Genomic DNA, 20,951 nt, shown 5'->3' on the forward strand with positions numbered 1-20,951 from the left:
GTTTCATGTGGATTGTGGTTCCTTGTTGACTTAAATGAATACTTAATTAAAGTTAAATTAATACTTAATTTAAGAGGCACGCTGACCTTGTTAACAGGACCACTCCAGGTGCATGGCTAATTTAGGAAATGACGATGACTTTTATGCTGTTTGGCATACAGTAGAAAAACTGAATTTTCTCCAGGACTGAAAAAACAACCCCCTTATTTTGCTTAGCGACCTAGACATATTTTTTATCTGTGTAATATGCATATTACATATATTCATATTTAAGGTATATTTTATATATATACATACTTACCCACATTTATTCCCACTAGATAGTTTCTGCTGTTTCAGATATTGCAGAACACTTTCAGGGGGAGGGGGAAGAATTTCTGAGTGCCAGCAATGAATGAATTGGTATTTTGGGGTAAAAACTGTCATTCAGAGGAGTTAAAAGAATGAAACCCTATGAGAAACCTTGGGGACAGTTTGGAGCTATACCAGCTACAGACAGAAATTTTATGTGGGGGAAAGAAAACGAAAGGAAGAAAACTCTGAAAAGTATTTTTCCACATGTATCATGAACAGTTGGAAACCTGAAGATGCAGTTACTGTCTCCAGTCACCTAATCTACTAAAAAAATTATTTGCTATATTTTAATAAAAAATTACATTTGTTGAAATGCAATCTTCAAATGCAACATTGCACTGTGTAGTGCTTATTGACTTAATTTTTTTTCATGGGAAACCATATTATTTCTTAAAAAAAAAAAAAAAAAAAGACAAGAATATTTACCCAAGTAATTTATTTGGTTTTAGTGGTTTAGCAATGACACCACCATAAGCTCAATATAAATATACTGAGCACAAATGCTCCTGTGTTTTTAAATTACACTTTCCAAGAGTTCAGATAAGCTAACAGGGCAATTGTCCCATTCATAATGATCTCCTGTATTAAATAATTTCAGAAAGAAATTTTAGTCCAATATTTTTAAAAGCTATTCCCAAAGTACAGTGTGACAAGGTAATTTCTAAATTAGAGTAATTAAGACCATTATAAACCGACATGTTTATGCAAATTTTCTAGGTGCTCAATTATAATTTTTCCTAGTGACACATTTCCTCCAATTTTAGAAAAGTTTCAAGGCTTTTTAACACTTTTTATTAGTCATAATCTAATATTCTCATGAGATTCATCTTTCATTCCTTTATCTTTGCAGTAGAGTTGGACGATACCTGTGCCTATTTTTATATTTATGTGTTTCATAACACATTAAAATCATTCAGACAAATTCAAGGTCATTTTGACCAAAGCTGTTCAAGATCAGAATGGCTCTTGTTTTGCCTCTCATGCTTTGATATGGAGACCACATTGGGCTTCATATTCTTCGATAAAAAAGTTCTGTAACATGGACAAAATTCTGTTCAATCCAAACATCACCTTATGTTTCCATTTTATTCCCTGAAAATCTATTTATTAATCTGTAAATGACAAAGTTTTAATTTTATTGCATGTATAACTTGCTGCAACTTGAGTATTGTGTGGCATTTAGCAATGCAGGACACTGGAGTGCTGTAGCACTTCTTATTTCTATGCATACGTTTATGTATTCTGCCTACCCAGAGATAATGAATCTTCAGCTGATTTTAATTTTCCTTCCCTGCCTTCTTTCCCCTTTTGGTGGGAAGGGGATTACAGAGGATGAAGTGGGAATAAACACCCAACAGACCAATTTTCCTTGTTGGCATTATCTTTATGCACTCTCTGAAGCCACATTACCTTACATTGCTGCAAGGCTGTAAAGCAACAGCAATCAAATTGATTTGATTGCCTCAAGAGAAACAAGTTGGTATTTTAGCATGTAAATGCTGTTTCTTCTGCTTGTTTCTTTCTACTGAGATATTATGAGCAGGAATAATTTCTGTTTGTGATCTAGTTTACCAGTTTCACAGATGCAGCACTTTTGCCAGTACCACGTTGGCTCATTGCTCTCATTTGGAAATTGGATTACATCAAACACTGATTATCATAGGGGGCTTCAAGTCCCTCACTTTTCAGCCTCCCCTGCACTGTCTGGTGGCAGAAATTGTCCACTATCTGTGCTTTCAAACACTGCACCGACAGTCTGCCAGAACGTGGCAAATGTTTAAAGCCAAGGGTGACAATTTCCTCTCCAACTAAGAACAAAAGAATCACTTTGCTAGAAAAATCTGATCTACACAATGTTAATCTTATGTTTCAGCTACAGGCTTCATTCTTGCTTCTCACTTTTGAGAACAGTGAGGAAAAAGCAAAAAACCATATATGTTCAACAAAAAAAATGAGGCCAGTGAGACAAAATAGGTGAGGAAAGATACCAGGGAAAGGAGCAGAAGCAAATTAAAGAATCTGTTGCAGCCAGCTACACAGGGACACCAAGGAATATCTTTGCTCCATCACTGGTGCAGCACATGCTCATCTATCAGCCTCTATTTCAGGATGCTCTTGGTTCAGAGTATAATTTTTTTTCCCTTTATTTCTTTCTTCGATTTGCAGAAAATTTAAAACTAACACCTAGAGGCATTGGGCAAGACATCCATTGTACACAACATGGAGAAAATCACTGCCTGAAAAAAATTCAGAGTCTAAATAGCATTTTAAAGAAAACAATTTATATGTGAAATGCAGTCCACATCACAGAGAGAAGATTTACGTAGCAGTGTCAAAAGACACCTACTTTTTCAGAAGAATTGGAAAGGGTAGAGATGTAAGGGGAAGACTCCTGTGAACTCGAACAAGTTCACAAATTACTACAATAGATTTGACAGGTTTCTAACCCCTGAATTGTGTAATTCCCATCCATCTCTGAATCAATCCTTTCCAAACCAATTTGGTTCCTGAGGCTTCACACTGCTGGTTTAATGCTCGACAAAATTCATTGGCAGATATGGGAGCTATTAGCAGGTTTAATAGCTACTTTTCATTCTGACTTGTTAAAAAACAGCTGCATTGACTACAGTAAAAAAAAAAAAAAGCCCCAAACCAAAAAGGACAACAAACCAAATTTTAAAAAAGCAATCTGAAATCCAACAGTAACATGGGCCAGTAACTGCAAACATTAAATGCTGCAGTGACACCAAGAGGTAGAACACCAGTTTTCATCCTGCAAGTACAAAGCTGGGTCTCAGTTTTAACACTTCTCATTTCTTCCCTGTTTAAACTTTCCTTCCTCTACCACATTACTCAGTGTCAGTATCAATGTTCTGATATATTTTCAGAAGCAGTATATAGTTTTCTCTGCACAAACCATTAACAGAAATCTATAAATCTTAAAAAAAAAAATCTAAATTTTGTTCTGGTGGAAGAAGAAAAAAAGATTGTGTATTTCCCAGCAGGTCCCTTTGTTTCAACTTATACCACATGTCAGAAAATGGTGAGACAATTCACCAAGAGTAAGTCTCTAAATTAAACAGCCCAGGACTTGTGAAAAATACATATATCCTAGAATCATAGAATATTGTGAGTTGGAAGGGACCTAGTCCAACCCCCTGCAATACAATTCAGAAGCGTCTCTTTCTCCTCCCTCAGTTTAAAGGCATTCATCCTTCTGTGACTGAAAGGGCTGCAAGAAAATTTGTAATTAGCTACACTAATTTTATTAAGGTCTTTGCTTCACAAAGACATTTTGGACAACCAGAAATGATCAAACATGATGCACATGCACACAAGACAGCTTCCCACCCCTGTAATAATGCTCTGGTACTCTTCACACTTTCATTCACTCTAAGTTTTTCAGAAATTTAGTTCATATTAAAGATGAGATACAAGATATATAATATCCTCCATATTTCAAACTGGTACCAATAAAATAATGTTACTGTGAATTTAAAAAAAAAATTGCTTGGCACACTTCCTACAATGCAGAATATTTGATTACATGATATTACTATTTTTTGTTTGCATTATCATTTCCCCTCCCTAACCATTCACTCACATATTTCTCAGTCTCCTGTGATGTATCAGGTATCTTCATAGCAATTATATCATGCATGGCACAGCCTAATAAAAATCATTCTTTTTTCCAGGGCTTACAGTGGACTGATCCAGGGATGCATTCCCAAGTAAGAACAAGACTCTGCTACAAGTTTTAACTCTATAAATCCACTGGAAGTACAGACTTGATATTATTCAGATGTTAATTCAGAAATGCAATAAGGACTCAATTGTAATTAGGAAATGAGCAGAGGTAAACAAACACTTTAAAAGTCTTGCTACTGTAAAAAAAACTCCAAAACCAACCCAGAATTAATAATTATAAGCACATTGACATATTAAGTCACCTGAATATCTGGAGAATAATGGAAGAAATTCCTGTTTTAATGCTCAGGAACTGCAAGCCTACTGACATTGAATTGCTAGCCCAAAGGCTCTAATTTAAAGTTCTCAGCGATATTGATACCTATGTAAATAAATTGCCATCAGAAGTCTTGATTTCTTTTACTGATATGGGAATTTACTAAGGATGAGAATGAAAGCTGCCAGAGGAATTTTCTTCTGGGTAACAATCAGCCATTCAACATAGGCTAAAAAAAGAATGCACAGGTCCTTTCATTGCTTTCTATTTTTATTGGGAAAATTGAGTTGCAGTTTTGTCAAGCTCCTATTGCTCTTGCCATATAAATGAAGAAGAACCTAAGTGATAAAAATGCAGCATCTTCAACAAAACTGTGTGGCTTTCTATTAATCTTCACTCCCCTTTCAGAATAAATCCCATATTTATTCTGAAAGTTAGGAAGGTGACCAACAAGAAGACAAAGGTCTGAGCAGGCACTCATGAGACTGACCTGAGAGATATCAAAGGTCCAGAAAGAGTAATTTCAGAATTCTGAATAATGGATAAATCCTATCCTGGCCCACAGATTAAAGGTGTTGGGAGTACAGTCTTGGCAGTGACAGGATGTGTATTTCTTCCTTTTATTTTTTTCGTTTAGAAGTTTATTTCCTGTGCAGCAGATCTGAATTTCAGATGCTGGAATTCAGGCGAGAAATATCAACAGCAGATATGTAAAGAATTCTTAGCAAAATCCATAAACATCTATATATATATATATATGTATACACATAGGTATAAAAACACACAACTTAAAGCACCAAGTGTATTTATGACTATGAAAGAGCTACAAAGTATAACAGCTTGAAATCATGAAACTGCAGCTTACACCTGATTTCCTGAACTGTTCCCAAAGTTCTGGTAAGAAAAAGACTGGTAAGAAAAAGTCCCACTGCACTTGCAGAGCTCCATGGCTACAGGACACTTCTCAGCCCAGCAGCAGAACTGCATTGGAAAGCTCACAAGTTCCAAGCTCAAGTTGCTCTTGCTGGACAGTGCATGGTGATGATAATAAAAGATAAGGAATTACAGAAGTTTTTCCAGCCTGAAAGTTGTTCTTAGTTTCACCAATCCCCAGAAATTTGGCATTGAAGAAATCATCAATTTTCTGATTTGAAAAATTATCATGTTTCAGTCCAAGCTCCTAAGTAGGTTTGTCTGTTTCACTGTAGTAAAAGACATTTTAATCAGAGAGAGTCAGAGGTTAACAAAAGACTTAACAAGCTTTAAGAAAAAGAGGCTAACCGAAAGAGTGTTCACTCCCTTGGGTGCACAGGCAAATTCCTATTCTGCAATAAATGAACTTCTAAAAGTTGCCTTGGATACTGCTATGTTGACATTTAAACTAATCTCCTGATATTTTCTTGGAAAATATTAAAGATGTTTTCATATGTTTCTAAAATTTCTGGTTTTTTAAGGTAAAATTTGGATTTTGCTACCTCATATGTTGTCATGGAATAAGGGCATTTTGCTTTAAAATCCTAGCAGGAAATATAAAGTCCTATAAAACACTGCAGATCCTAGTTTCTGCTACAAATGTAGGTAAACACCTTTCAGTACATATTAGCAGGATAGTAGCACTGAATAAATGAGAAGGTATTACATAAAATATAGAGGAAAGGCTCCACCTTTGCACATATACACCTTTGTGTTACTAAATTTTAGCCTTTGCTGAGGATGTTGCCCAAGATATAGAATTACACTGTGAAGAAGCTCATGGTCTGTGTCTGATATGGGTAAAACAAAAGAGATACAATGAGCACAGCTTTGGAAAATCCAAGTAATAATGCAATGTCATTTCAGGGCATCCACCAAAGTGAGGAGGACTAAATGAAAAATCAGAATGAGAGACTGATTATCCAGACAGAGTAGGCAGTAACATGTTTGTTTGTTCCATGGTAAACCACCACCAGTTTTCAGTCATTTGAAATCATCTTTTCTAGTCTGGATTTGACAAGGGTGACTGAACTCGAAACAGGACTAACTGCACTGATGGAGTCACATGGATCTATCTCAAAAAGGGATTTGCCCAGGATGCAACATCCATCATAGTCTGGAGGTGGAACAAGAAGGAATGTAATTTGTCACTGTGGCAGCAAAATAAAACTTGTGTATCTGTATTAAGCTGTCTGGGTAAGTTAGTGGCCAGTCTAGTGGTGAAGGTTGACACATCAGATCTTTTGCATGACAGACAAGGAATTTTCACAGCTGAGAGAGAAAACAGTCTGTTATGAAGGTTTTCACATTTATAAACTAAAACAGGTTCTGCAATGCAGGCTTTAATGCAGGCACTCCTTAGGGAAAAATCCTGCTACAGAAAAAGGGTGTCTTGTTATGCAATAAAGGCTCTTCAAGGGGCAAAACATGAGTGTTTGAGCTTCCTTTGACAGAAAACAGAAGAAAAGGCATAGAGGTACTTTGGAATTTTCCAAAATATTCTCAGACAATAACTCACACAGCTTCTGTTCGAAACTGGGACTATATTAAATACACAGATTTATGAAAAATAGGCATAGCATCTGACATCATCACTTAGAAACCTATCCAAGCAGCTGGAGAATATAATTGCAACAACATAGTTTGGCTGTAAAACTTAATATAAAAAATAATATCTGAAATAGCATGAAAGTACTCTCTTTTTGATGAACAGTTTATGCTCTATATGCTGTCTCTAAGGGAAGAATATAAATGGACTCTCCAAGACCCATATCTAGAATAAGTTTTCACAAATAATACTTTTTGTACCATGTCTTAGTAATCTGCCCAGTATCCACTAAGAAATATCAATAAATCTCCTTAGAGGTGCAAAGAGTCAAAGTCAAGCTTTAGTCTAAAGAATAATGCTGAAGCTGCAATAACAGAGATACCATAACTGTAAAAATTTCTATAAACCAGACTTTTTATTAAAAACAGAAAAACATATATCACACAGGGAACCTGCTATCAATGTATGTTAGCCCTTCTGTGTCAAACTAATAGAAACCTCATCACGTGAAAATCCAAGGTATCAGATGTCCCTGTAGGAAGAAGACAGAAGAGAGCAGGGCTCTTGTTTAATTTCAAGTGATGGGCACTGCTGAAGACACAGATGTCCTTTGCACAGTTTCAAATTTAGCAGTGACTTATCTTGCCCAGTATATACAAAAGGTAGAATAGAAACAAGCAAGATTTTTCTTGCTTTGATTTTAGTTTTGGGACTTTTTTTGTGGGGGGAGTTGTTTGGGGTTTTGTTTTTTAATTTTTATGGACTTGTTTTCAGGGTATAACCTGCAAGGAAAGAACATCAGGAGGCCTGGAATTTTGTGCAAATTTTCTCTCAACTTGGACTACAATGGATGATGTTACCAAATCTTAAAATAACTGTAGCAAGCACTCATGCCACGCCAATGTCCAAAAAACCCACAAACAAACAAACAAAAAAACCAAACTAAACCTACCCAAACAGAGGGGGTTGGGTGGGAACAAAACAATGAGAAACAAGAATCAGCCAGGAATTCAATAGAAAATTATTATCAACAGAAGTTAAGCTGAGCCACCTAGCTCCCTTCTGTGCAAATATCACATCTCCAAGCACCATACCACATGGCAATTATGAAGAAAAAATATAAAGATGGTGCTTAAAGAATGAATCTATTAGGGTAGCAGATTTAAGAAGCTATTTCCAGAACACTGGTGTCTACAGCAATTAAACAATCAGAGGATGACTAGATGATGAGAACCAAAATCATTTCATAGTTTTAACTGGCTGAAGATCAGAGAGATGCTTCTGCTCTTTGGAAGAGAAGAAGAGAAGATTATGTGATAAAAAGACAAATGTAGGAACATATCATCCCAGTGGAACTACAGTTATCATCAAAATATATGACTGATAACCTTACCTATGTGGGGCAACATCTATGAAACATAGTATTTTATTTATAGCAAGGAAATGAACTATATTTCTTAACTGTATGAACATTTCAGTGAACATCTGATGCAAAAATATTCAGCTATCAGGACTGAGCCATCACTCACCCAAGCCTAGAGCAGAGCATTTTTTGGTGAACACATAATTTTTTGCCTGTTTAGCAACTTTAGTTCTTACTTAGTTCTCAGTTCCATGAATTAGTTCTCCATGTGAATATTTTCACAGCGCAAAATGCATGCAGTAACTTTCTAGAAAAAAACCAAAACACTACTTCTTTCAAGAGAAACATTTTCTCTTGGTAACAGAAACTGTCCCTAAAGCTTTGGTGCAACCTGGAAAAAGGTTAAACCAGTCATAATTCAAAGAATTATTATAAAAAAACCCTTACTTTAACTGGGGCAGGTACAAGGACTGTTTTGAGCACTTCTGAGCACTTTTGATCACTTTTGAGCACTCTTATGCTCACAAGAGACTAGCACAAGAGACATGAAGCACATTCATACACAAAGACATTTTCCAGCCTTTCATCCCACAGCAGCAGCAGCGTGTGGTTTAAATCCAGACTTAAAAAGGAGAGAGATGGACTTTTCATATAGGCAGATAGTGACAGGACAAGGTGCAATGGTTTAAAACTCAAAGAGGACAAGTTTAGATTTGATGTTAGAAACTTTCCTGTGAGGGTGGTGAGGCACAGGCTGCCCAGAGAAGCCGTGAATGCCCAATGCCTGGAAGTGTCCAAGGTCAGATTGCACAGGACTTGGAGCAACTTGGGATAGTGGCAAGTGTCCCTGCCCATGGCAGGGGGTTGGAAGACGAGCTTTGAGATCCCTTCAAAATCAAACTATTTTGATTCCATGATTCTTAGAAAACAGCACTGCTGCTAAAATAAAATTATTTTTATTACCTAAACCATAAATAGGGGGTTATCTTTAGCAAACCTTGAAAAAGGAGGGGTGGTTTGTTGTTTTTGTTGGGTTTGGGTGGGGTTTTCTTTTTTCAATTCTGTACAGAACTAAGGAAGATGAAAATAAAGGAATTAAAGACTTCAGAACTGAAAGAAAGATCTGAAACCAATTCACTTCTCAGGCCAGGTGTTCCCCTGATTGCTAGAAATTAGACAGGTTTGCCTCGTTTGAAATACCATTCTTCAAACACTCTGTACAGTAGCATCTTCCACGTAAAGAGTAATTTTTGAAACACCTGACCTAGCAGAAAACAGCCACATCCTCTGAGTTTCCTTTAACTGCACCTGACATCCTTCCAGGTGTCAGAACTGTGCATAAGACATGAATCTCCAGCAGAATGCAGGCAGACAGAGAAATGAGTAAAAGCTAGTTCTGTTCAGCTAATTTGTAACCATGATGGAACCCAAAAGCTCTTGGTGTGCACTCCAGTGTCTTTGCTTTCCTTTCATGATGCACTATTCTGCTGGGACATCTCCGGAGGTTGGTTTCATCATGAAAATCCAGTCTGTTGTGCCTAAACAGCTCTTAGAAAGCCAGAGCTGGTTTTTTGCTGACAGTTTCATCTACTGAGCAGTGAGCAGTGTCTCTGTGAGCATCTGAGACTAACAAGCTGCTCCTCAGAGCAAAATATATTTATTTAATCTCCTCTGTGGCAAGAGATGGGACGGAAGCTGTGAGTTGTAAATAGCAATTTCACTATAATCATGGTATTACCAACTATCAGGGATATACCTGTGTGCACTTGTTGACCTTTAGAAATTAGTTCCTTGAGCGGCCCAGAAATTTGATTTCTAGTTATTTTCACAGATGAGACAGTGAATCTGTTGGAAACAATGGACCAGTTCCAAATTGGGTGGCTGAGTGACTTCTTTCCACCTCCACAACTCAGAGGTGTGGGAGCTCTCTGGGCAGAATGTTCCAGCTGTCCAAAGGAATCTCTCCAGGCAGCTCCTGCTCTGACTGGAACTTGAAAAGTGTTACTTGCCACTGTCGATGGATAGTGTGGCCTTTTAAGTGATGGTTCTTGCTGCAGCATTGATCTGCTGACACACAGAAAAGACAGTTGCAAGCAGCCAGTAGAAGCTGATGCTTCGGAGGCAAAAATAGGTACCTTGGATGATTGTTTGGGCACAGACAATATTAATTTTCATCCCTTCTTTGGATCTGAGCTTGGAAGCCTGCCAGAAGAGTAGCATCTTTGTATAAACAGATTAGTCATCACATAAATAAAAGCAGAGGCAATTAGCATCAGTTACATTTTCATTGCCCCAGAACAGCTGCTGTCCATACTGGGGCACTTCCAACCTAATAAATTGCACAGTCTTCTGTAATTAATGCTTGGGAAAGCAATTATGCAGCAGCAATGCTCACAAGAGTATGCTCTGCTGCCCAAGTTGGACACAAAGCATCTAGAAACACCATGAGGATGAGGAAATATCCATAAAATACAGTAAACATTCAGTTCGTGATGATCCACTGCTTGAACTCTCTCCACATATCACCCAACTCTGTTGAAAAGAGAAGCACCTTTCAAAGTTTATTTTCTTTGTGGAAGTTTTAGAACTATTGGACAACTGTGATTGTAGTTCCCAGCTTGTATTTTCCCCTTTCATTGTTAACAGCCATAACATAGGAGCACTCATGCATAACACTCATAACACTCATGCATAGGAGTTTTTGATTGTTTAATTTGGGAAAAAAAAATAAACTGAACAATGCAAGTATTTTGACCTTTCTATGTATTCAGGCAGTGGTTTTAAACTGTGGGTTACCAGCAAATCTCGCAAGGAAGAAAGCAAAACATGATCACAAGAAGTCAGAGAAGATACTCCCCCATCCCTAAGACTGTGCAGAGCAAAAATCTTGCAAATGAAACACAGATGTTCATCCTTTAACTGGTGCAAAAATCAGGGCATCCCAATCCAGCTGTATGTTGAAGCTCCACATCTTTTTCTACTTCAAGTGTCTGCTTAACTTTCAGAGTTTTGGAAGCTCCTGCAGATATTCCCAGAAAGAAATCCTGGGCAAAGAATTACATACCCACAGGATCCACCAAGCTGAAGGTCAGCCTTCTTTCACAATAATGGCTATCAAACCCCACCAGTTTGTTGCCAGCTGAAAGGAAATACTTCACCTTGCTAATGCTGTGTTTCCTTGGGATTAATCTTTACAGCAGATTACTTAGCAAATTCTGGCAATACTGGATATACTGGATAATTGAATAATCTCTTGGCATGTTCCTGCTGGTGCTTGATTAGATTTACCTAAATCTTCCAAAGCATAATTATGATAATCCTAATGGGGCATGTGAATTGAAAAAGTCAGAAATAAATGGGATCCTTTCACTTTATGAGAAAAGAGGCTTTGGGGATGAGGCCACTGGGCTTGGTTTTTAGGGCAAACATGAGAGTAAGTTTGAAAGTTTTCTACATTATGATGTACAATACCACAGCTACGACAACAGATGGAATATTGAAATCCAAATTAGGATAGCTGGTTGTAAGGAACTCCCTTTAGCTGACTGTTCACAGACATCTTTCTTGAAAGCCCTCTCTGGCCACAATGCAAAGCAGAAATTAAAGGAGTTTGAGGGGAGCTGAAGATCTTCAAAAGAAAGATGCACAGATACTATTAAATCTCTTTGAAAAAAAAAAACTCTGCTGAAAAATAATTTCTCCCCTTTCTAAAAATAACTAATCCTCAGTGAAAAGAGCAAATCAGTTTCCACATGCTGCTGAAACAAAGTTATGTATTTAAATGATTGAACTGAATTGAAATGTTAAAAAGAGTGAATGAGACCCAACCTAAAATCATCAATAATTTCAGTTCATTCCTTAAAGCAACCCTTTGTAAAATGACATCTTTAGTAGTACTACTCATCCTCAGAGTTTTGATGAGTGCACAGTGATGTGGCACCTACCCCAGGATTAACCATGTTGGTTATGTAGATTCTAACTAGATTTCAGATTGATGTCGCTCATCCAGAAAATTGCAGCTCTTTCACTTTCCAAAAACACCTAACTGACTGTTTGCACTGGCATGAGCAAAGCTTTGGAAATAGCAAGTTTGAAGCAAAGGTTGTAGAAGATGAATTCTGCATTCTCAACAGATACTTCAGTGGAAAGCAGATGATGCTATACTCATTCAGTCAGAAGAGCCCTGTATGATACCTGTACAGTCAAAAGACAACCTTGTATCTACAACCTCACGCATTCTTTTTTTATGAAGTCTTTTTAATTAATTGTCTCTAGGGATTATTTTCTCTGCCCAGTTTTACAACCTGCATAGTATGGACATGGCAGGTCAAACAAAGCAGATTACTTGTGTGTCACCATAAACCAGGTTTGTGACACAGTCTGACTTGAAAAGTCTAACTTGAAAAAAATCAACTCAAAATTACCACTGGGCACAATTCCCCTTCCTTCAGTTTTGCATGGAGGATTTCTAATGTGGAACCACAGCTGAAGAGCAAGGAACAATGTTAGTTGCCTTTGGCAGTGGAAATGGACAAAACCACTTTTTTCCTCCAGCCTCTGATGTGCTGGCTTTCTCCTCCAGCTGCTCCTTTTAATTTTTTCTGCGGTGTGCTGAGGTCACAAATCTCTCTACTGTGCCAGTATAACTGTTTCGAAGGACGGATGTGCCGAAGTGGCCCCAGGGAAAGAAATCTATTTTGTTTAAGCCTTTTGTTTCATATTACACCTCAGGCCCACTGGGACCTGCATCACCATGAGGGGAGGGAGGAGATGACGAAGGGCAGCTTGTGACTGGTGAAGGAAATTGTTCTCTAACTGGTCCAGGCCATGACTGCCTAAACCTGACTTAGCTGTGTGCAGCCAAGGCTTTCCCCCCAGACATACCACTGCAGTTAGGAGGAGGGCTGGCTGTGCATGCATAACAAAATGGCACAAAGAATCTACTTTACATAAGAGGCTGCAGCAGGTTTGTAGGTTTGGAGCAGATCAGGACCCCTCACTGTCTTTCCCCTCTCTTTCATTGTCATTGCTTACTGAGCTCCAGACCATCCACTCAACAGAACCAATACAGGATCTAGGAACTGGTGATATTCTCTGTTGTTTCTATCTCTTCTCTGCCTTTCTTTCTCTCTTCTCTCGCTCTGCCTGTGCAAAGCACAGCTGTCCTGTTCTGCTTCCTACTCAGTACCAAAGTTTGCTGTGGGAGTGGGGAGCTTGTGGCCATGTGATGTGGTTTGTGAGGCAGCACCTTTGAGAATTTTGTTGTGGGAGATGGGAACTGATCAAGTGTACTTTAAAAACTTAGCGCTTGTTAGCCAACACTTTTGAGCACCATATTGTAAGATTTAAGAGCTTGCTGAGCAAAACTTTTTGAGTCCAAAGACTGGACTAGTTGCAGGAGCTAAGAGAGCTGTACAAGGAAGCACAAGAGCTGTCTGACACCTCTCTGGTGTCTTTACTAAACCTGACAAGAATTTGCAACATACATCACTACCCATTCTGCTAGGTTGTAACAATCACTCCAAAGCCAAACTCCACAGAACAGCCTAGAAAGTGACATCCCAAAGCACAACCCACTACACAGATTGCTGCAATCTCTCCATCGGGTGAAATGCCAGTCCCTTTATTTCTCAAATGCAGAGAGTACACCCTCCTAGACCTTTCAGAAACACAGCAGAGTTGATTCGGAAAAGTGACTGAGAAATAACTCTGTTTCCATTTTTTTGAAAATTTGAAAAAAACTAAAATTGCCAATATTTGAAAATGAAATTGTCCACTGTCCATCCTATTGGTGTAATTTTCCTTTCAGAGTTAAAATAGTTGCTTCTCTTTGCCTACTATTTTAAAATATTTTTAAAAGAAAAATGGAAATAGTTGCTTCTCTTCTTGACTTTTATTCTAAATTATTGTAAAAAATATTATTTTTAAAACTACTTTTCCTGCTTCCTGAAAAGGTGATGTTCTTAACTCCTATGAATAGGCACTATGGCTTCTAAAATTGCCTCACGTTTAAACAGAACAAACAAATAGATTCCCCTGCTGTTAATCATCTGGTTCCCATTAGATATATTGTTCACATTCAGCACAATTGTATTAATTTATTTTTGTAACAAGTCCTTTTTATTCTACTCTCCTGGGGTAGTGTATGTAGTCAACATATAATCTCAGTAAATTCCCTCAAACTGGGAAACTCCAGCAATTGTGTTAATAGGAAACGAAGAGTATTGCTTTATAAAATGTTTTTCCAAGAGGTAATTGTGGCTGGAGCAAAAGCTATTACTTTCTCCTGCGAAATTATCAATAAAAATAAATCTGTCCTGAAACAATTTTATTTGATTGGAACACAGAGATAAAATTATGATTCAGGATCAAGTTTGCCCTAGACCTTGCTTGTCTCCCAGAAAATTTACTCTCTGTAGGTTGCCCTGTTCGACATCAGGCAGCAAAGAATGCAGAACAGAGCTGAAGTGCCAGTGGCTGGGCAGAGAGGAACACTGGAGACAGACTGACAGCATGGTCCTCTGTAGAGAGCAGCTGTCCCTGTTGCCAGCTCTGCCTTTGGCATCTACTGCCATGCAGGGAGAAAGCAGCATCCCAAGACTGTGTGAGGGAAAGAACAATTTATTTCATCTTCCTTCAATAAAGACTTGCAAGAGCCCTGCTAGCAATGCCGGCAGGTTGGCCTCTTGCAGGGCTGGGGAGAGTCCTGGGGGCTGGGGACCCTTCTCTTAACGGGGTGCCAGGGTCCCCATGGCAATCGGTGCCAGTTCAGGACAGGGGTGGAGGGGCTGAAACTGCTGCCCTGGACAGGGGCATCTGCCACTGTCACCACCTCCTGCCCTGGCTCCTCCTGGGGCTGCTCCCACTCCATGGGGACAGGCGCAGCTGGGGTGTGGCTGAGACACCTTGGGAGAGCAGCCTCTGATGTGCTGGCTTTCTCCTCCATGTCGTAGCCTCTGGGGCCACTGGCAGGAATTCTGCTCCAGGAACTGCTGGTCCAGGAGCTGCTAGAGCTGCAGCCAGACCTAGAGCTGGGGCTGGAGCTGGAGCTGGAGCTGAAGCTGGCATCGGCCACAGGACCATTGATCTCGTCCCTGACAGCACCAGAGCGCAGCAGCCTCTGGGCCTCCTCGCTGCACTGGCCCACAACGATGCTGATGACGCCATGCACCAGTGCTGCCGTGTGTTGCTCGAGGACAGGCTGCAGCAGCGGCACCAACACCTCAGCATTCAGCCCGTTGACACACAGGTCGTGCAGGATGGAGCTCTCTGCGGCCTCAACCAGCCACCACCAGCATCCAAATATCCCCTCCAGCCTCTGGCGCAGCCATGGCCGCACAGGCTCCAGCAGCTGCGCGTGTCCACGGAACAGTGCAGCCCACACCTCGGGCCGGAGGCCACCCAGGAGCTGCAGCCCTGAGGGCCCCGGCTCAGCTGGGGACAGTGTCCCCTCTGGAGGAGCTGGAGGGGACACCACAGGGCCATGAGGGCTGATCTCGTCCAGGCAGCCAGGAGCTCTCCCTGCCTGGCTGGTGGCTGCTGGCAGCTGCTCGGGGGCAGTGCTGGCTGTCTCCAGATACTCTTCTCCATGCTCATAAAGCCTGACAGTCTCTATCGGTGTCCTGCAGAGTGGGCATGAGGGATTTCGCTGTGCCCACCGCACGATGCAGCCCAGGCAGAACCGGTGGCGACAGGGCCCAGCAGAAGTCACATCCCTCAGAGAGTCCTGGCAGATGGGGCAGTTGCCATCTGTCTCCGTGGCCATACTGGGGCTCTGCAGCACATTTGGGAGCAGCCCACGGTGCCTGGCTGCCCCAGCCCGGCAGGGCAGGGAAACAGGAGTGATGGCTCTGGGACTGGCAGTGAGATCTGCCAAGAACAGACCACACCCAGCACCAGAGAAGCCTGGCTTGATCCTCTGGGCCTTGCAGTCTTGCCCAGGAGCACTTCAGGCTGGAGCCAGACTGGCCCTGCCAATCTCTGAATGCAAGCAGTGAGAGGCACAATGGCACAATCCATCCCCCCATGATGTCAGTCCACTGCTCTGTGACATCAGCCTCCACCCCCAGTGCCAGCACAAAAGGCATTTAGCCTCCTTGAAAGCCCAGGATAAGCAGTGAGGTACATGAGGTCACAATCCATCGCTGCCTGATGTCACCATGTGCACTTCAGACTTCTCCACCCTGGGATGGCACAGCAGGCCCTCCATCCCTGCAGCCACATGTTGACAGGAGTAAAAAAGGAAATACACTTTCCTAGTTTCAATTTCTACATTTGCATGTTGCTCTCCCTTGGTTTCTTGCATCACACGTCCTTGTCTCTGTCTCTAATCCCTGCTCCTGACATTTTGCCGTGGTTTCTTGGGGCCAGTCCTGGTTTCTATTCACACAGCCTTTTGTCATCCTCCCTGGGAGAGGCCATCACATCCAGACATTTCAGGCCAGGCCCTGTACAAGGTTTTTTCCCACCTGGTTTTAAAGTCAGAGTTTGTCCTCCCTGCTGCCCCACTGGATCAAGGGTGATGTGCACAAGGACACTTTGCACCTGTGTTTAGGGCTGTGGGACTGTTCTGCCTTGCTTGCTCAGGAAATTGGGTCCCCTTAGTGCTGTCTAGGGGGGTTCCAAACCCAGGAAGGAATTCTCTCTGCCATTTCTTTTGCCAAGAGTGCTTTCATCAGCACAATGACAAGGCCAGGCCTCCATCCTGGGAGCACTGCTGAGGTGACAAGGACACACTCCAAAGGACAGCATGTGGGCCCCTGAGCAAAGGAAATCTGCAAATACACAAATGGTGCCCCACAGGTGCAGTGCCACTTTTCTCCTCCTGCCTCACATGGCTTTGCTGAGTTGTCTTCCCCTCCTGAATCCTGAAGAATGGCAAGGACACTGTGCCAGCACGGTGCAGTCTGACACGTCATTGCTGTCCAAACAAAAGCCCCTTGGGATCATTCAAGCTACAGAGTGGTGGGAATAGATGAAAAAGTGTCTGAATCAGTGCAGGGTCTTATGGGCCTCACTGGGTTGTTTGGGACAGCTCATGGGAGTTGACCAAGTGAGCGACAGTGGGAAGCCTGGCTGCAGGAGCAGATTGGGTTTCTAAGATTGGGAGGATGCTGTTGAATGTCCCAATGCAAGTCTGCTGCTGATCCAAAACTGGGAAGGGCTGTTGAGTGTCTGGAGGGACAAGAGGTCATGCAGAGAGATCCAGAGAGACTGGAGCACTGGATTTCCTGTGGGAAGAGGTGCTGCTGCCATGGCCCTCGGCCTCAGGCTGTGCCCTGCAGGACATGGGTGCCACAGTGGGGCATGAGGAGAAGGGCAAAGGCACCAGGAGGCTGAGGAAGCACTGCCCAGAGATTGTGTGAGGGAAAAACAACCAATTATTCATTTATTTCCTAACTAAAGAGTTAAAAGAACATTGCTACTCCTACTGGCGGGGGGGCCTCTTGCAGGGGCACGGAGATTCCTGAGGCTCAGGGGCTCTTCTCTTTGGGGGACGCCGGGGCTGCTGGGGCAAGTGGCCCCCACCTCGGGTGGAACCAGAGGGTCTGGGGCTGGTGCTCTGGGCAGAGGGACCTGCCTCCTCCTGGGGCTGGTGCTGCTCTGGGGACACGGACACAGCTGGGGGGTGACTGTGATTCCTGGCAGGGGTGGCCCCCATTGTGGCAGCTTCCTCTTCCTCCTCCACGGAGACTTCAGGAGTGCTGGCTAGAGTCCCTGTCCAAGAGCTGGAGGAGCTGGAGCTGGGGCTGTTGGGGCTGGAGAAGCTGGAGAAGCTGGAGGAAATGAAGCTGGAGCTGCTGCTGGCTGCTGGGCTGTCATCGTCATCCACAGCAGCGTGGGAGTGCAGAAGCCTCTGGGCCTCCTCTCTGCACTGCCTCACAATGATGTCGATGGTGCCCTGGACCAGTGGCACTGTGTGTTCCTCCAGGATGTCCTGCAAACGCTGGGTCATGATCTCCTGGTCTGGTCCATGCACACAGAGTGTGTGCACGATGGCACTGTATGTGCTCCTTGCTCGCCACCACTGGTCCCTGTAGATGTCCTCCATCCTCTGGTTCAGCCAAGTCCTCAGGGGTTCCAGAAGTTCCCGTTGTCGACGGAAAAGTTGTGCCCAGACTTCAGGCAGGACACCACCGACAGCTCGGGCTGGTGTCTCCTGAGTAGAAGAGGGATGGGGTGGCACAGGGGGATGGGGACTGTTCCTGTCCTGGCCGCCTGGAGCTCTCCCTGCCTGGCTGGTGGCCACTGGCAGCTGCTCAGGGGCTGTGATGACTATCTCCAGATAGTCACCTGCGTCATCAGAAAACCTGACACTCTCTATTGCTCCTCTGCACAGTGGGCATGAGGGATTCGTCCTTGCCCACCGCAGGATGCAGCCCTGGCAGAAATGGTGGCCACAGGGCAGAGCAGAAGCCACATCGTCAAAAGTGTCCTGGCAGATGGCACAGTTGCCACCTGTCTCTGTCGCCATATTTGGTCTCTGCAGCAGGTTGGGGAAGGTTGAGGATCAAGAACTGCTCTCCTTTGCTGGAGTCACACCCTGCAGGAGAGGGGAGGAAGGAGAAGGACACCCTCCCACCTCCCTACAGCCCTGTCACCTGTCCCACGTCCAACGCAGGGGACGTTTCCCATCAGTGCTGCAAGCACACGCAGTGCCCCACTGCCCCAGGCAGGCAGGGCTGGGCAAACACTGCTGGTTGCTCTGGGTCTGGCACTGGCACCTGCCAAGAACAGGCACCACTCAGCACCACAGAAACCTGACTTGATCCTCCACACCTTGCAGTCACCCTCGGTAGGAGTTGAGAACAGAGCCAGCCTGGCCCTGGCTCTGCCCACGCCCATATATAAGCTGTGAGGGCTGAGATGTCACAATCCAGTGCTCGGTGATGTCACAATCTGCTTCTCACTGATGTCACCCTTCAACAACAGGTGATGTCACAATGTCCCTGCCAGCGCACATTGTCAGGAGAAAGAAGAAGATACTTTTTTCTTGTTTTCAACTTCTGCATTTCTATGTTGCTCTCCCTTGGCCACCTGTGTCATGTGTCCACGGCCCTGTGTCTCATCCTTGCTCCTGACCATTGCCAAGGTCTTCTGTGAGGAGCAGAGTGGTGGGACCCATCAGCATGGACTACCTGTGTCTGGACAACTCCGCCTCCTGTCACTTCCTGTCCCTGGGCAATGCTGGTATTTGCAGATCCTGGGTGCTGGTGGCTGGCCCTGGCTGAGACTCTCCCACCCCTGTGGATTGTGCTCCTGTTGCAGGGAGAAGGAGAAAGGAATGTTTTGATCCAGCCCCATCCTCTCCTGCTGGCCCACAGTGCCTGGTCCCACTCTGCTTCCAAAGTCTCCATGGTTTTGGAAGCCAGTGCTTTCAGGCTCCTCCCCAGAGCTGCAGGAAGGAGCTGGAGTTGCTGCCCCTCCAGAGTGGGGTACAAGGGCCAGAGGAGCCCTGTCACAACTCAGGAGAGCCTAGGATCCATCCCTATGTGAGTTGTACTGTGTCATCATCCCTTTGTGCCTCTGGCTGTTGTCATCCCAGAGAGTCATTAACCTAAGCAGTTCTTTTTCCCTTTGAAAAAGCATTCTCTGTTAGTTTGAGGGTTGGCTGGTATGAGCTGTGGGTGCTGTGTGAAACCACCACATGATTGTGCCTCAGACTGCAGAGATCTCTCTTCAGACCTGTGCAAATGAAGGATGTCCATTGCCATTCTTTGGTGCTTAGCAATCTATGTGGAAAAATTCCTCTCACCCCTGTCTGTCAGTGTCTGCAGGGAGGGCTTAGAGCATGGACCAGGCTCCAGGGGACCCAGCAGTGGGACAGGAGGAGCAGCCAGGAACTGATGCCTGGGAAGTTCTGCCTGAACATGAGGATGAACTTCTTCCCTGTGCAGCGACCAAGGACTGAACAGATTGCCCAGAGAGGCTGTGGAGTCTCCCTCAGTGGAGATATTTCAGAACCTCAACACAATCCTGTTCCATGTGCTCTGGGATGACCCTGCTGGAGCAGGGAGGTAGGACCAGATGACCCATTGTGGTCCCTTCCAAGCTGACCCATCCTGTAATTATGTGAACTACAGAATTTGTAATGTACTTTGAGTGGCAAAATAGTAGTGAATGTGTGATGGCACTTTGTAGATAAAAACAGAGCTCAGGCACAGGCTTAACTTTGTCATAATTTTCTGTTCTCCTTCATCTCTACTTTTAGCAGACTGCTAGGTCTGTTATAAAAAAACAGGATAAGAGGACGCTTTTTTGCTGAAGGTTAAGCAGGTTTTTGACTCATGAGAAAGGAAGAATTTGAGACCATTTTTGAATTATGAAAGTGAACTTTTAGAAGGGCTCAGGAGGGGGATATATCTGGCTCCAAGTGTGGCTAAAAGTTTGTATTTTCTACCTTGCTCTTTTTCTCCCCACTTTCATTTCACACAGATTTCAGGGAATTATCTTGGAGCCAGTGATTTCTGTGTCAGCCTTTTTAATGCAGCCTCAGGGGCTGAAATCTGACATTTTAATAAAATGCTTGTTTATCAAGTATAGTTCAAAGTCAATGCATGTGAAAAAGGGAAGGTTTCTGTATAATTGTAAGAAAAGTCTATAATGCCATGTACAGGTAGAGGAGGATGACTGAATTTCTGACATGGTCTGGTAAATGATACTCAAGGCAGCTGAACCTCTCCTTTTCTGGAGCTTCATTGTTCTAATCAAACCTGTGAATTCTAATTCAGCTGCAAAAGGAAATAAAT

The 20,951-nt window shown here is 42.9% G+C and overlaps 2 protein-coding genes across 2 annotated transcripts; both read right to left on the reverse strand.

The window, feature by feature from the left end:
- Positions 1–13,792: 13,792 nt before the first annotated feature.
- Positions 13,793–16,000, reverse strand: LOC146424313 (uncharacterized). Its single transcript, XM_085042590.1, has one exon. It carries the CDS (start codon positions 15,965–15,967, stop codon positions 14,864–14,866), a length of 1,104 nt encoding a protein of 367 aa, XP_084898716.1. The 5' UTR covers positions 15,968–16,000; the 3' UTR covers positions 13,793–14,863.
- A 1,595-nt stretch (positions 16,001–17,595) lies between these two features.
- LOC146424314 (uncharacterized) lies at positions 17,596–19,008 on the reverse strand. Its single transcript, XM_085042746.1, has 2 exons — positions 18,804–19,008; positions 17,596–18,685 (listed from the first exon to the last, which is right to left on the reverse strand). Exon 2 carries the CDS (start codon positions 18,674–18,676, stop codon positions 17,630–17,632), a length of 1,047 nt encoding a protein of 348 aa, XP_084898872.1. The 5' UTR covers positions 18,677–18,685; positions 18,804–19,008; the 3' UTR covers positions 17,596–17,629.
- Positions 19,009–20,951: the final 1,943 nt, after the last annotated feature.

Source organism: Lichenostomus cassidix, chromosome Z (assembly GCF_008360975.1).
Source record: "Lichenostomus cassidix isolate B80296 chromosome Z, HeHo_3.0, whole genome shotgun sequence".
NCBI classification, from domain to species: Eukaryota; Metazoa; Chordata; class Aves; order Passeriformes; family Meliphagidae; genus Lichenostomus; species Lichenostomus cassidix.